This window comes from Sesamum indicum, linkage group LG9, assembly GCF_026168435.1.
Source record: "Sesamum indicum cultivar Baizhima isolate 11 linkage group LG9, ASM2616843v1, whole genome shotgun sequence".
Classification (NCBI taxonomy): domain Eukaryota; kingdom Viridiplantae; phylum Streptophyta; class Magnoliopsida; order Lamiales; family Pedaliaceae; genus Sesamum; species Sesamum indicum.
Genome location: NC_142665.1, coordinates 26,193,694 through 26,206,952, shown reverse-complemented (window position 1 = coordinate 26,206,952; position 13,259 = coordinate 26,193,694). Strand labels below are relative to the sequence as shown.

The 13,259-nt window shown below is 38.2% G+C and overlaps 2 protein-coding genes and 1 long non-coding RNA gene across 3 annotated transcripts; 2 read left to right on the top strand and 1 right to left on the bottom strand.

Moving 5' to 3' along the window:
• Positions 1-1,316: 1,316 nt before the first annotated feature.
• SYN2 (Rad21/Rec8-like family protein) lies at positions 1,317-7,324 on the top strand. Its single transcript, XM_011100542.3, has 13 exons — positions 1,317-1,643; positions 2,534-2,804; positions 2,939-2,976; positions 3,056-3,099; positions 4,037-4,086; positions 4,174-4,967; positions 5,331-5,448; positions 5,706-5,842; positions 5,920-6,257; positions 6,495-6,531; positions 6,628-6,649; positions 6,732-6,864; positions 7,019-7,324. The coding sequence occupies exons 1-13, from the start codon at positions 1,520-1,522 to the stop codon at positions 7,130-7,132; spliced, it is 2,220 nt and encodes a 739-aa protein (XP_011098844.1). The 5' UTR covers positions 1,317-1,519; the 3' UTR covers positions 7,133-7,324.
• Positions 7,325-7,785: 461 nt separating this feature from the next.
• Positions 7,786-9,664, bottom strand: LOC105177404 (Thioredoxin superfamily protein). The gene is made up of 4 exons (XM_011100541.3): positions 9,398-9,664; positions 8,527-8,670; positions 8,205-8,410; positions 7,786-8,104 (listed from the first exon to the last, which is right to left on the bottom strand). Exons 1-4 carry the CDS (start codon positions 9,637-9,639, stop codon positions 7,947-7,949), a joined length of 750 nt encoding a protein of 249 aa, XP_011098843.1. The 5' UTR covers positions 9,640-9,664; the 3' UTR covers positions 7,786-7,946.
• Positions 9,665-9,917: 253 nt separating this feature from the next.
• LOC105177403 (uncharacterized) lies at positions 9,918-13,131 on the top strand. The gene is made up of 6 exons (XR_849050.3): positions 9,918-10,186; positions 10,464-10,699; positions 11,501-11,589; positions 11,858-12,545; positions 12,645-12,802; positions 12,895-13,131. It is a non-coding gene; the product is annotated as an uncharacterized LOC105177403 (long non-coding RNA).
• Positions 13,132-13,259: the final 128 nt, after the last annotated feature.

Below are 13,259 nucleotides of genomic sequence, written 5' to 3'. Positions count from 1 at the left end.
CTATCAATTAATTTTAGATTTTGAACTGCGTTTTGTGATTAAAAATGTTAATACGACGAAGTTAACTGGAACTATATTTTTAATACGTAAAGTTATATAATATGGCATTTTTATTTGCGGTATGGATCTTTTTTATTTCTATTAACTTATTAGTTCAAAATTATTGAATTACAACACATAGTTTGTTATATACAAAATTATTGAATTACTAATCATATTTGAATTTCCTTATAATAGTCCTTGCTTTTTTGGCATATTTTCCCATTTTTCTTGTTTTTATTATTCCAACTTGACAAGAAGGTTTATTTTTAAACCTCACATACAACATCTTTCTGCATTTTAAGATTGCTTCTATTATCACTTTAGTGACTCCTAGGGTTTTTTTCAATTTAGTCTTTTTGATTCTAAAAAAATGGTCGTCATTTTCTAAGACTTCGGACCGGAATGATTATCACTACCCAATGGGTCTATATCCATTTTTTAATGTTGTTGGGTACAGTTAACTCTATTTATTCTTACAGTTATCATATAATCTTCACAGATGAGTTTGCACCCCCTTGATAGGTTTTGTTGGAGCAATTAGACTGAGGAGTCAACTTTTTTCCTATGAGCATTCGGTGCATGTATCAGTCCGTTAAAAAATAAAAGAGTCACCAGTATTGAGTATCTCTTCCTTGATCTTAGATAGATTGTCTGCGGGTTCACCGCGATTCATTGTTGTGTTTACAAATTAGGGTAGCCTGTTCTGAAAGCTCCGCTGGACCATTTACCAGTAGTCTCCGATCGGAGGAATTTAATGCACAAAAAAATCGAGATTGAAGCTCCCGAAAAGGGAAGCTCAACAAATGTTAGATGCGAAACCCTACACCTTATAAAACCCTGTCGCTAAAAATAAAAATACCGAAAAAATATATTGAAGACACGTAGAAAAAATTATATTTTCGTGGTATTTAAATTTATATGAATCACCAAACATTGTTGTAGGACGACAATTCCACTCAAGAGAGCCGGCTTATCATGATGGCAGGAGTTATTTTGCATCAATAACATGTTTCTGAACCGATGAGTATGAAAAAGGCTGTTTATGGAAAAATGAAGATAATATTACAACAAAGGATGCTAAACATATCTTCAATGGCACCCCATAATTCTCCATAATTTGCAAATGAGTCCATGGGCTTCAAGGGCGAAAGAAGGACAAAAAGGGAAAGAAAAGAGGGGTAAAGCGCGATGGCCATAATCCGAAGCTGAAGACGGTGAAAACTTATGTGAGTGGAAAACTCACCAACTAAAAATAAAAATAATTAATTCGTGGGAAAAAAAGATTCTTCCATTGCACACCTCTTCTGGCCTCGACCGTTTTAATTGTAACGCACGCACACACACACACAGACACTTGCTTCTTTTCGCTTCATTTTTTCAGTTGCAGCGGTGCCCATTCTCTCAATTTCGCTGAAAACATCTATGCACACAGAAAACTTTGGGGAGAAAAACACGCATCGAAACAGAGGAAAAAAACATGTTTTACTCTCAGTTGCTGCTCTCGAAGAAGGGGGCCTTGGGCATTGTTTGGATGGCTGCTCATTGCCACAAAAGGCTGAAAAAAGACCAAGTCCAGCAGACCGACATTTCTTCTTCCGTGGGTCTGTGTCTCATGATCTTTTCTTTGTATCGATTCATCTTCCCTTTTTCTTTTTCTCGGTCTGTAAAATTTGCTGCTTGTTCTTTTCTTGGAAAGCTGGTCAGAAAGAGTTCTTTTTATGTGTTAAAAACGTTATCTTTTTGCTTGCCCTGTTTACTGTTTGTTTCTTTCTATTTCTTTGCCTTTTCATGCAGAATCAGAATACGGGTTTTTGCTAGTGCTGTAGTTAATTACGTGCCACCGGAAAATTTAGCATTTTTCTGTGTTTTTTTGGCGTTTAATGTGTTTTTCATTTGTTGCCCTTTTGTTCTGGTCGATTGGATTAAGTTTTTTCTGGGGTTCTCCTGTAGAATTAAATGTGTTATTTCAGAATTAGTCGATCAGGTTATGGTGTTTTATGATTGTGCAGGAATTTATTTTCAGATTGTTGCATATGCACAGAGGAGGGGGAGGAGGGTGATAATAGCAGCGTATGGCTATTAGAGCAAGTGATGGTTTTATATATACGGAACCCTCACAAATATGTTTGTGTGTGTAGTTCTTTTGCTAATGTGATTGCTACACGTGTTCTATATAATATTTTAATATTCATTTGTATCACACACACACACACACATGAATGTTTTGTTTGCCTATTTTTAGCCAAAGCATTCAACAGTATGGATGCGGCCTTCCACCTGCAGTATGAAGTTGGATGGTGGCGAAGTCCATGTTGTATTGGGAAAAATAAAATAGATTAATTATGTGAAAAAAGTCAGCAAGCTTGGCACTCTAGTGTGCAATAGTAACAATTCGATACTTGTGTGAAGATCAAACCCATAGGCTTTTGCTTCCTATTGTCTTTTCAGTTTAGTGCATCTTATCTCATTTGCTATAACTACTTCTTGTCAGATAAGATTCTAAATGATGAAGTTCCTGTGGTCACACATAGAATCCTAGCCTTCCTTCTTCTGGGTGTTGTCAGGATTTACTCGAAGAAAGTTGAGTATCTGTATAATGATTGTCATGAAGTACTGAACACACTATGTGGGTTTAAGACTGGAAAAAGTGCACGAGGAGGTGGTGGAGTTTCTTTGAGACGTTACCACTCTATCACTTTGCCGAAGAGATTTGAACTTGATGCATTTGATCTGGAACTGTTGGAAGGTCAAGGTTTAGTGGGGTGAGCATCTTTTATTCTGTCAATTCTTTTCTCTTATGGCATTTTTATTCCCTTGTTTTCTGGAAGTTGTTGGTTTATGCCGACATCTTGCAACTGTATAACTTATTAACTTGTTTTTATCTATACTTATGCAGTGGAAAAGTGAGATCGCATAAAAAGGTCATGCATGCAGGTATTCTGCTTTTCCTATTGCTACCATCATTCTATGACGTGAGCTTTGGCATAATTTGCACCATTATACTATTTGCCAGGTGGTCACCGAGAAGACGGTAGCACATCTGACGTGCGATACAAGGTATGCATGTATGGTTGATCATTGTTCGTGTTCTTTTTACATTCCAAAAGTTGTATGTCCAGATGGTGATCCAACATGCAGCGGCACATATGAAATGGTTGTGTTGTCGCTATTTTCATTATTGCACCAAACAATGATGTGGTAATAAATCAAAATAGAAATAAAAGTAAAAGGAATTTGACTTTTTTTTAGCTATTAAGGACCTATTAGTTAAGTACAGCAGTTGACTGCCACGTAGCATAAGAGTTAAATATCGTATTGGACCCACTCTTGATCTGAATTTTCGCCCCCTCTGTCCTCTCCAATGCATTTATTTACTTGCCATCTGATTGGACACTTTCTCGGTCACATTTGTTAAAAAAAGTAACCGTAGATACTTAATGCAGGCCCTCATTATTGCTGTTCATTCTCGTTTTTAGTCTGGAGAATAGCACAGTAAATGCCATGACAGTCAGTTATCATTACCTGAGATCAATATTTACAATGAATCAACCTAAGCTACAGCTGGTAGGCTGAGTATCAACTGTGGGACGGAGCTTGGATGTTGCATGTTTATTTCCCTCCAAATCCAATTTCCAGATCTCTATGGTCCTCGAAACCATGTTGTGAAAGTTTCCATCGAGTATTTAGGCTTTACGCTTAATTATTTTGCTGTTCATTTTTCAATATTTGGAGTTACTCAATGCATTTTAAAACCAGATCAGGAGGCTCGACTATGTGTGAATTCCTTAATTAGGGATATAATAGAATCCTGAAACATTGTTTCTTTGCCTAAAAGTAACTAATAATGGGGCTCTAAGTAGTTGGTGGCAGATTGCCTGTGTCATGATTGAAGTTTTGGCTTCCTGAGGTTTGTCAAATTGTTCAGTGACAATTTTCATGATAACACTCAAAATGGTTTTAACAAAATGTTGTTCCTGATTCGTGGCACCTGCAGGAGAATATGCCAACTGAAGCTCAATCAACAGCTCATACACCACCAAGAGAGTACGTATGCAAGATCTTGTTATTTTTCTGTCCTAAGATCTAATTTTAGACCTTGTTATCTCAGAGCATCGAATTGTCATGTTGCAGTGTGCTCTCACCTCACCATATGGATCAGGACTTGTTCGTGAACCAGTTCAGTGATATGAACATTACTTTAGGTGGCCAGGGAATACTTCATAGAACCAGTTTTTCTTTAGAGGATCGTCTGGATCCTATGGTGTTGGATGAGGCTGAAGAAGAAGAAATGCACAATAAGCCATCTAACAACAACCTGTGGAGTAATTTTCAAGGGCCAAGTAATGAATTGGTGCCAGATTCTGTTGCATGTCTGCCAAATCATAGAAGTCACCCGGTACCAAGTTTAGAGATGCTTCGTGGAACCAGTTTTTCTCTAGAAGATCGTCTGGAGCCTATGGTGTTGGATGAAGCTGAAAAAGACCAGATGAATGATAGGCCGTCTGATGACAGTAGAAGGACTAATATCCAGGGGCTAATTCAAGATGTGGAGTTTGATTCTGTTGCAAATCCATCCCCTCGAGGAAGTGATTCAGTAGCAAGTTTGGGGATAACTCGTAAAAGTGGTTCCACCTTAGAGCATACACCCAATTTCAAGGCGTTGAGTGAGACTGAAAAGGGACATGGCCATGATGAGCCATCTGACGAAGAGCACGGAGTTGAAGAAGAGCACATGGAGTACCCAAGGACTAGGTTGAATTTTCAAGAGGATGAACCCCATAACTTGGGTGGATCAGTTGATAAAGAGCTGCCCGTGGGTGCGGAAAAGGTGAAATTTCTGGAGGTGATTACCCCAGAAAGTGGAAAATGGCAGAGAACGGAAGACGTGCCTATACCCATTGTCACTCCAGACCCAAAGCTTCCAGGTGATTTCGTTGCATCAAAATCTGTGCCAGTAATTTTCTCATGCGGATTTACAATTGCTTGGAAACAGAATGTATAAGCTGCTACTTTCTTTTGATGGCCGAGTGAACATGATATGGCAAGATACCACATCAAAATCTTTTGTTTGCATGACTAACCTGTTTAACTCTGATTCTGTTAGTTGAGAATGCAAATCACATAATTTTGTTTACACTATAAGTCAAAGATTTGGTATGCATCAAGTTTCAGTTTTCTAATCATAATTATATGCTAAATCGCCGTCATTTGTTTTCTTCTGCTTAGAACTTCTGTAGTAAGATTTTGTTGCATTGATGCGCTTTCTTTACATGGTTTTGTTTTTGCAGCTGCGCACCTTGGTACCACAGAGGTCGCAAATGTTCAGACTCCTGCCACTAAGGAGCGCAAAAAGATTCTGAAGAAGCGGAGGACTTTGGTTGACTCGAACACAATTGTGCCAAACAAGTATGTCATGAGAACTTGGGTTTTGATTTGCCGATTTACTTGATGCTGTACTTATGACTGTACGTCATTCCTGCCATACCATATGCACCATAAGACGTCCCGGGATTAATGTTATGTCATTGATATCGTAAGAAAAATTGTTGATCATTTGATAGACCATCTCTTTAAAATGGTATCTTATTTGCATGAAATTCTAAAGATAGGCAATGTGGAATCTTAGAATGTTGATCCAATAAATTATCTTTCTGATTTTGTAGGGTATTCAAAAAGTGGCTTGAAGATCCAAGTGACTTGAAACGTGAACGAAGGAAAGTTCCTCATACTTGTTTACATGCCTGGAGAACTGGCAAACTTAGCCATTGCCCTCAGAGTTTCTTTGAGCCACTGATTTCTGGTTTGTACCCACTGTCATTTTGAGTTCTTTTTGCAGCAAGATTGATTCACCACCTTCTTAAATACGGCCTACACCAGGTATATCAATAGATTTTGGTTGTCTTGAATGCAAAATGAGTTGTACGGCAGCAATTAAACCTGTGGACTTATCTGCTGGCCAAGATGATGTCAAATCTCCTGTTACACACGGGGTTCATGAACAAATTCCAGACGTTAGATCTCCTGTTACACAGATGTCCCCAGAACAAACTGCAATTGCTCCTGGAACACCTGTAACTCATTTGAACTCATTGAGGTCACATGAGCCCAGTGCAGTTGCTGATTCCGACATCGTCGAACAGACTGCCTCATTTGAAAGCGTAGAGATGTTTCCATCTTCAAGTGAAGGAGTAGAATTGGATGCTGTGTTCCGGGAGGTAATAAAATTTCACTCTCTCTCGACATCTGCATTCAGAGATATATCTTTGGATTTTGGAACCTGGCAGTTGATTCTGCATGCAAAATCAGAACATTGCTGTCGTGTAACGTCAATATTTTTGGATTATTCTGTTGACTATATATGTTTGCTATCTAAAGTTTATTTTGTTTAATGTCTTTCTGATTTACCCCTTAAGAGGATACTTACAGCTAACCATTTTCTCCTTTTTTATCAGGAGTCAAATTCACTCGACGGAGATAGCGTGGAAAAAGGTGAGTCGGGTCGACTACTTTATTTATTTACTGCTTTTGAAAGGAGGGTTTGTTGTATAAAATTAACTTCTTTTTCTCTGTGAATTCTAATTTCAGATGTGTATACTTCAAGAACAAGGTATGACTGAAACACTCTTTCACTAAGGCTGATATCTTGTATTATATTGAGGGCTGTTTTGATTAGCTTTTTTCTGATACAGAATGACTGAGAACTACCTAAGTAGGAAGTTCCAGGATAAAAAGAGACAGAACGAGGAAGATGTATTGAACTTGTCGCAGTTATTGGAAGGAAAAACAAAGAAACAAAGCGCAAGGCTATTCTATGAATTACTGGTATGAATATCAACTCCAATGCAGAAATTTAGTATTAAGTAGATCAATGATTGAATTTTCACCTTTCCTGTATGTAGCCCTTTATTTTTCTTTGAGATTGTCCAGTATCTGATATTTATTGACCCGCAATGCTCCAATATGGATGGATTTACAGGTTCTGAAATCGCGGGGCTCGGTAGATGTGCAGCAGGAGAGTGCCTATGACGATATCCTTGTAAGGCAGACTTCCAAACTGAAGGACGCATCTCAATGGAATGTAGAGAAGTAGTTTTAAAAGTGTAAATCTTGCACTTACATGAGGGGTATAGAAATGGTATAGTTGAACCTTTGGTTATAGCCGATAGGGCATATTTATACTTTTGTGTTTCAGGAAATAGAAATCTCTGGTCCTGTAAATGTGTACCTATTTAACACCTACTGTAAAGCTCTCTTTTGTAATTGTTTTCGGAGTAGATGCAAATTATGTACCCTTCGCACAATTAACTTTATCAAAGAAGTGGGGAAAAAAATTATATCCAACTCCTCTAAAGTTTACCATAATTAAATTACTTTTGTTTTAATTTTAAAAATTGTAAACATTTCTGGAATTAATGATAGTCGACGACTTATTATAGGTAATATTTGACAAATGACCGTTAATTTGAAGGAAATATTTATAATTTTTCACAAATTATAACAAACTTCAAGGCATCTCATTGGGGTACCCTCAGAACTTTGTGTGCCCGTCGTGTTCTTTTCCGTTTCTCTGTTCAAATTAAACATCCAATTTCCTGATAGGCTTGGATTGCGTGGATCATATGTCGTGTTGAACGAAGAGGATTTCGGCCGCTTTTGTGACTTGAAATGTGACTAAATAGTCGAACAAACATTACCGTAAAATGCATGGCCAAACAAACGTGCAACCTAGTCAAACACACATGATTTCACGAGAGTAATGAAATTAAGAAAGAAAATGGATACAAAATACAATAAGTTCTTATAAACAACTGAAGAGAGATGATGCTCATCCCTAAGACCTACAAACCAAGGTGATGCACCTTCAGGGTTTAAAATCTCCCTAAAGGAGAAAGATAATACATAGATCAATCGCTGGAAGACCCATCATCATCATCTTCGTGCTCTCTTATGACCCTCTCCACAAAGTTCTTCCTGACCCCTTTAAGAACAGCTTCTGTGGATTGCTCTCCGCCATGCCCATCATTGAGCACAGGATCTGACTGGCACAGAACTAAGGCAACACCTGCAAAATTCAAGTACGCAGTTTGATTTACATTTCTTTGAACCACAGCGACCAGAAAAAGACAAGTTGGATTGGAAAAGCACATCAGGAGACAACATACTTTCAGGAGTACACCTCCGACCAAAACTATGTATTCCCACATAAGTTGCCTTAACGGCACTACTGTTGTACACCAGAATAGTGGGAAGATTACGATCGGGATAGTTGGGAATGCACTCAGTAGATATAATTTTGACGAACTTAGTTGCAGGATATAGTTTAGCCAAATCTTCTAAACATTGCAAAAGCAGCCTACACTCTGGGTATCTGTCAAAAGAGCACACACATAAACAAAAATTCTGCAGATGCAACTGATAATTGATTCCCTTATAAGTAACATAAAACACAAGCTATGCTTATGCTTGATAACTAGTACAATTTACCCATCTTTATACAGTAACACGACCACCCAAACATCTTGAGGAGCCTGTGAAACTTCACGAACAAAATCAGATCCAGATATTGGGATTACTGAACCAAACTTTGCAATTTTGGCTGCCTCTCTCATCTCGGCCAACCTCTTCTTCCTATCACAATCAAAATGAAAATACAATCATAAGCATTGATAATCTCATTCAATTGATGGCACCATAATTTCTATACTATATCTTCCAGAAACTGAATAAGGGGGTTTCTCTGGTTTTGAGTAAGGTTGATCAGCCAATAAGGTTGGCAAGACATTAAAGAAACATCAAAAGGAAAGACAGTACCTTAATAAGTAAAATATAACAATAAATCAATCCTAATATAGATCAAATAATTTCACATGTCTTCCAGCCATTTAATGCACCCACAATCACCCAAACAAATAACAAAAAGAAAAATCCATAGAAGACCCACCCATATAATAGACTTATCTCTTCTCATCAAAGATCGAACCTTACTGAAAATTCCAGGCAAGTTAAATCTAATTCAATAACTAACCTTGGGTGCAACTAAATTCGCTGGCTCACTGGGGAGGCATCTCCCAAAATAACGATTGGACCTCCGCCATCGAGGACCCAAAATAGACTAGTTCTAGGTATAAATAAGCGCAAAAATCAGTGTTTTCCACATGCGCCAATGCAGTAGTAAATTTTAACTAAACGGAAACTTGCAAATTATTTCTTTCAAAATCAATTTGGAAAAAGATTCAATCCACTACATGATTCTCAGAAACCCAACCTCCCTATGCTTCAGCAAGTGAATTGCTACATCTATTCATAAATCAAGAGAACATGTCAACTTAAATCAAAGTTAATAGGGAATAACTACCTGTAGTCTTCGAGGAAGCGATCGTCATCGAGATCATCCTCGAGATCTTCAAGCTCTTCCTCAGTTTTCTCGTCGATCCAGGCCTTGTCTTTCGGCTTGGATTCGTCGTCCTCGACCGGCGTGAAAGGCGCCGGCTTGAACGCCGGCTGCTTCGGGGGAAGATTTCCTAGTTTCCTCTGAATGTCGTCCCACTGCGTCGAGGCTCCTTCCACATCCTTGTATACGAAATGGTAGTCCGCCATTGCTGTGGGTTCCCGCAGCTTCCCGGCGACTGCATGTTTTATAGCGTACTGAGCTCACCAGTATTTCTTCGGCCCAATGAAAAATGGATCTTCACGAAGTCCAAATTTGATGTTGGCCCAAAAATTGGGCCTAGTGGCCCAATATTGAAAATTATTTGCTACTTTTGGGTCTATAATGGTAATGGCCCAATATTCAGCTCTCCTGCTTTTTCTCTCCCGCTAACTACTTAATGATCGTTTCTATAACAGAAAGCCGCGTACCCCGCAGTAGCAAGTGTTCTTTCTCTCAATTTTCGTATTCCATCGGCTTCGAAAATCCTCTAGCAAGAGAAGGCGAGATGCATGAAGCGATGAATCTGAGTGTGACCTCGGTGGAAGCACTGGTGTCTCAAATACAAGGGTTGTCGAGCAACATCGACGATGTAACTCAGCTATGCAGCTGTTTGAAACAGTCCGAAAATTGGCTTCGTGTCGAGCAACTCTCGCTCGCTCCTCTCCTCAGCGAACTCGATCCCGCTATGCATTCCCTTGGATACCTCTACATTCTGTGAGTGTTCTTACTTATTACCCTTGGACACATGGCAGACGTCAATCAGCAATCTGATTGTCTTTTGTTTTTGTTAAGAACTGCATGAACTTAGCCTGTTTCATTCGCATGTTTTCTGGAAATTTTTGAGGTGGTTTCATGGCCTCGACCGCTGTTATTTTTCTCTTCATGGTTGGGTGATTGCTTTAAAATAAGTGTCTGCTGTTAAATGCTCAGTTTGATTCTTTTAGCTGTTGCCTAACTAATCTCAAAATTTTGGTTGTTCCTTGAGTTGCAGTTATATCTGTTTGTAAAGGGTTAAAGGACCAAGTTATGTTGCTTGAAGACCCCATTCGCGTTCTGGCTCAGATGTTGACAGCTCCACGGAAGCTTAAAATGTCCTCTGAACAGTTAACAACTTTACATCTACTCTCTGTTTATTGTCAAAATGCTATAGGCAGGACTCTCCATTTTGGACGATGTCATATTTGAGGTTGATCAGCCTTGCAACTTTTTCCTCTACTGTTATTATCGGTGAGTTGCTTCAGATATTCAGAATACTTCATCTGTTTTTTAGCTGACTTCAGGTAGAGTTGCATCAGATTTGAATTGTATTTGATAACTCTGTTTATAGAGAAGTCTTTTTGTATTCACTTCCCCTTAATCTTTTTCATCTTCTCTTACTTTCCTCTCTTTGGATGCCCCAACTTGGGAATTATTTTCTGTTTCAAATATTTGATGCTCATTGATTTTCTTGTGCACCACTAGATTGTTTTTAGATAATTGAAACTCTATCTGCTTCTGGCATCTTGGAAGTGGGTGTTGGAGATTCGATCTCCCTCATATTTTGTATATTACTTGTAACTAATTTGAAACCAGAGGTCACAACTTCATGCCGCCAAACATGGAACGATCCTAACTCTCTCACCTTTGCATTCGAGCTGTGATATTTGATTTTGGGTTCTCAGTCATGATTAGTTTGATTGCCAAAAACTCACTGTTCAAGGTATCTGCTTAGTTTGGAAGTGGAATGCCTGGTTTTTAGAGTCCATAAACATTGCATAGCAGCTTTGTCCATATTTATATTAAAATGAAATATTCTTAAGTGACTTAATTTGAGAATCGGAACTTAATTTGATATTTGGTATAAACTCTAGGGGTATGGTTTGCATTGGGAAAAAGGAGTTCCCTAAAGCTTTAGAGTGCATAATGTATATATAACTCAATCTGGTTCCCTGTGCATGGCAATCTATGTTATTCTTATTTTGTTTGTATACTATTATGCACTCAACCTAAAATTTCATTTCTTTTTTTTCTGGTTGCTATGGTTTTCAGGTTGTAACTGCTCCTATGCCCACTATTAGTGCTATAGCTGTTGCAGCATACAAAAAATACATACTGGTTTCCTCATTCATCTCGCGCAGGTCCTTTTTCCCAATTACTGGTGTAGATGTTTGCCTGCAACTGTTAACTTGCGGTTTTTACATTAAATGTGTTTTGGGGAAAGCAATATGTTTATTTTAAGTTCTTAGAGTATGTTGTGGCATTGAAATATCATTTCTGTTGTTATTCTTACTCGTTGTTTCACAAACTTTAACTTTTTATTTCTTCACTGGTACATCTGTTTGGCATATTTCTCTTAGCCGCCTTGGCTGTTTAATATATAATACCTGTTTCTGATCCTAATGGCAGTTCTCCACCAGTTTCCCCAAGTATACTTCTTCAGCAGCTCAAAGGAATTTGAAAAAATTCTCTCAGGTATGATAACTAATTGAATTAGTCAGAGTTTGCCACCCTTTGCCTAGTGAAACAGTGTCTAAGTTTACTTCTTTGAAAACATCTGTTTTGATGTTCTATTTCTTGTCTGTTATCCAGAATCCAGTTATTGAAATTACACCTTTCTGGATATGGGTTTTTTAGTTCCACAGTTATAAACTATTATTTAATAATGGGTTGCCAAACTGTTGAGAAACTAATTCATCAAGACAAGAGACTAATGAACAAACTGACCATTAGGTGAATAATAACTTCATTTCTGATTAGCTGTTACTACTGCTACTCCTGTCAATTTGTTCAATACAAGACCACTATTACAGCCATGACGTTCGTATTGCCTGAAGTTCCTTTGGACATGCATTATTATTCATTTTCTCCTCAATTTTAGTTATTTTTCTGCATTCTTTTGTCTTTGTATCTTAGTTTTTCCACTTTCTCTCCCCCTCGCCCCCCTAAGTTCCTTTGGACATGCATTATTATTCATTTTCTCCTCAATTTTTAGATATTTTGATGCATTCTTTTGTCTTTGTATCTTTGTTATACTACTGGAGAAGTATCAGAGCTTGAGATTTGTGTACGAACAAACAAGGACAAGTTTGCAAGTGTAAGTTCTTTTTGTTGCATTGAACACGGGCCACTGCATTGAAGTCCTTCCCTCTGGCACTGCCTTCAACTCTGACGCAAATATTTCCTCCACTTTTAGGACAAGAATCTTGGGTTGGTGAAGCAAGTAGTGTCTTCTATGTATAAACGTAATATTCAGAGGTGATTCAGACATATCTGACTCTATCCCTCCAAGGCATTGCCAATACTGTCAAACTAAATAGCCCCAAGGAGGCTGAGATGCATGTGCTTAAAATGGTAGGTGAAGCATGGTATAACCACTTTCTTGGTAATGCATGCATTAACAAGTTTTGGTCTCTTAATATTTAGTTGTTCCATTTCTTCTATAGATCCACTAGGGCGAAATCTATGCAACAATTAATCAGAAGGATGGAATGGTTAGATTCCTGGAGGATCCTGAAAAGTACAAAACCTGTGAGATGATTGAATGCAATGACTTGTCAATGCAGAGGTTTGTATGTCAGAATAACAGCTTTTTTTTTGGTCTCTGGAGAAGTAAAAAGAAGGTTGCAATTCTTCTGAACTGGCTGGTGGGATTAGGAAGATACTTTTAACATTGTTTTTTATGGTTATGACATGTTTGCTCAGGTGTCTCCATCTTCTGTTGTGGACTCATTTTATAGGCACAACTGCATTGTGATCCAGCAGCCTGAATGTCTGCTGTTCGATCGTTTCAGGATGATGATGCTGTCAA

Coding starts and splice junctions, on each gene's coding strand:
- SYN2 (XM_011100542.3), top strand. CDS start 1,520: ATGTTTTACTCTCAGTTGCTGCTCTCGAAGAAGGGGGCCTTGGGCATT. Junction 4,087..4,173: donor GCTCATACACCACCAAGAGA/GTACGTATGCAA, acceptor GTCATGTTGCAG/TGTGCTCTCACCTCACCATA. Junction 5,843..5,919: donor CTTTGAGCCACTGATTTCTG/GTTTGTACCCAC, acceptor GGCCTACACCAG/GTATATCAATAGATTTTGGT.
- LOC105177404 (XM_011100541.3), bottom strand. CDS start 9,639: ATGGCGGACTACCATTTCGTATACAAGGATGTGGAAGGAGCCTCGACG. Junction 8,671..9,397: donor CGCTTCCTCGAAGACTACAG/GTAGTTATTCCC, acceptor TGATTGTGATAG/GAAGAAGAGGTTGGCCGAGA. Junction 8,105..8,204: donor TCGGAGGTGTACTCCTGAAA/GTATGTTGTCTC, acceptor TGAATTTTGCAG/GTGTTGCCTTAGTTCTGTGC.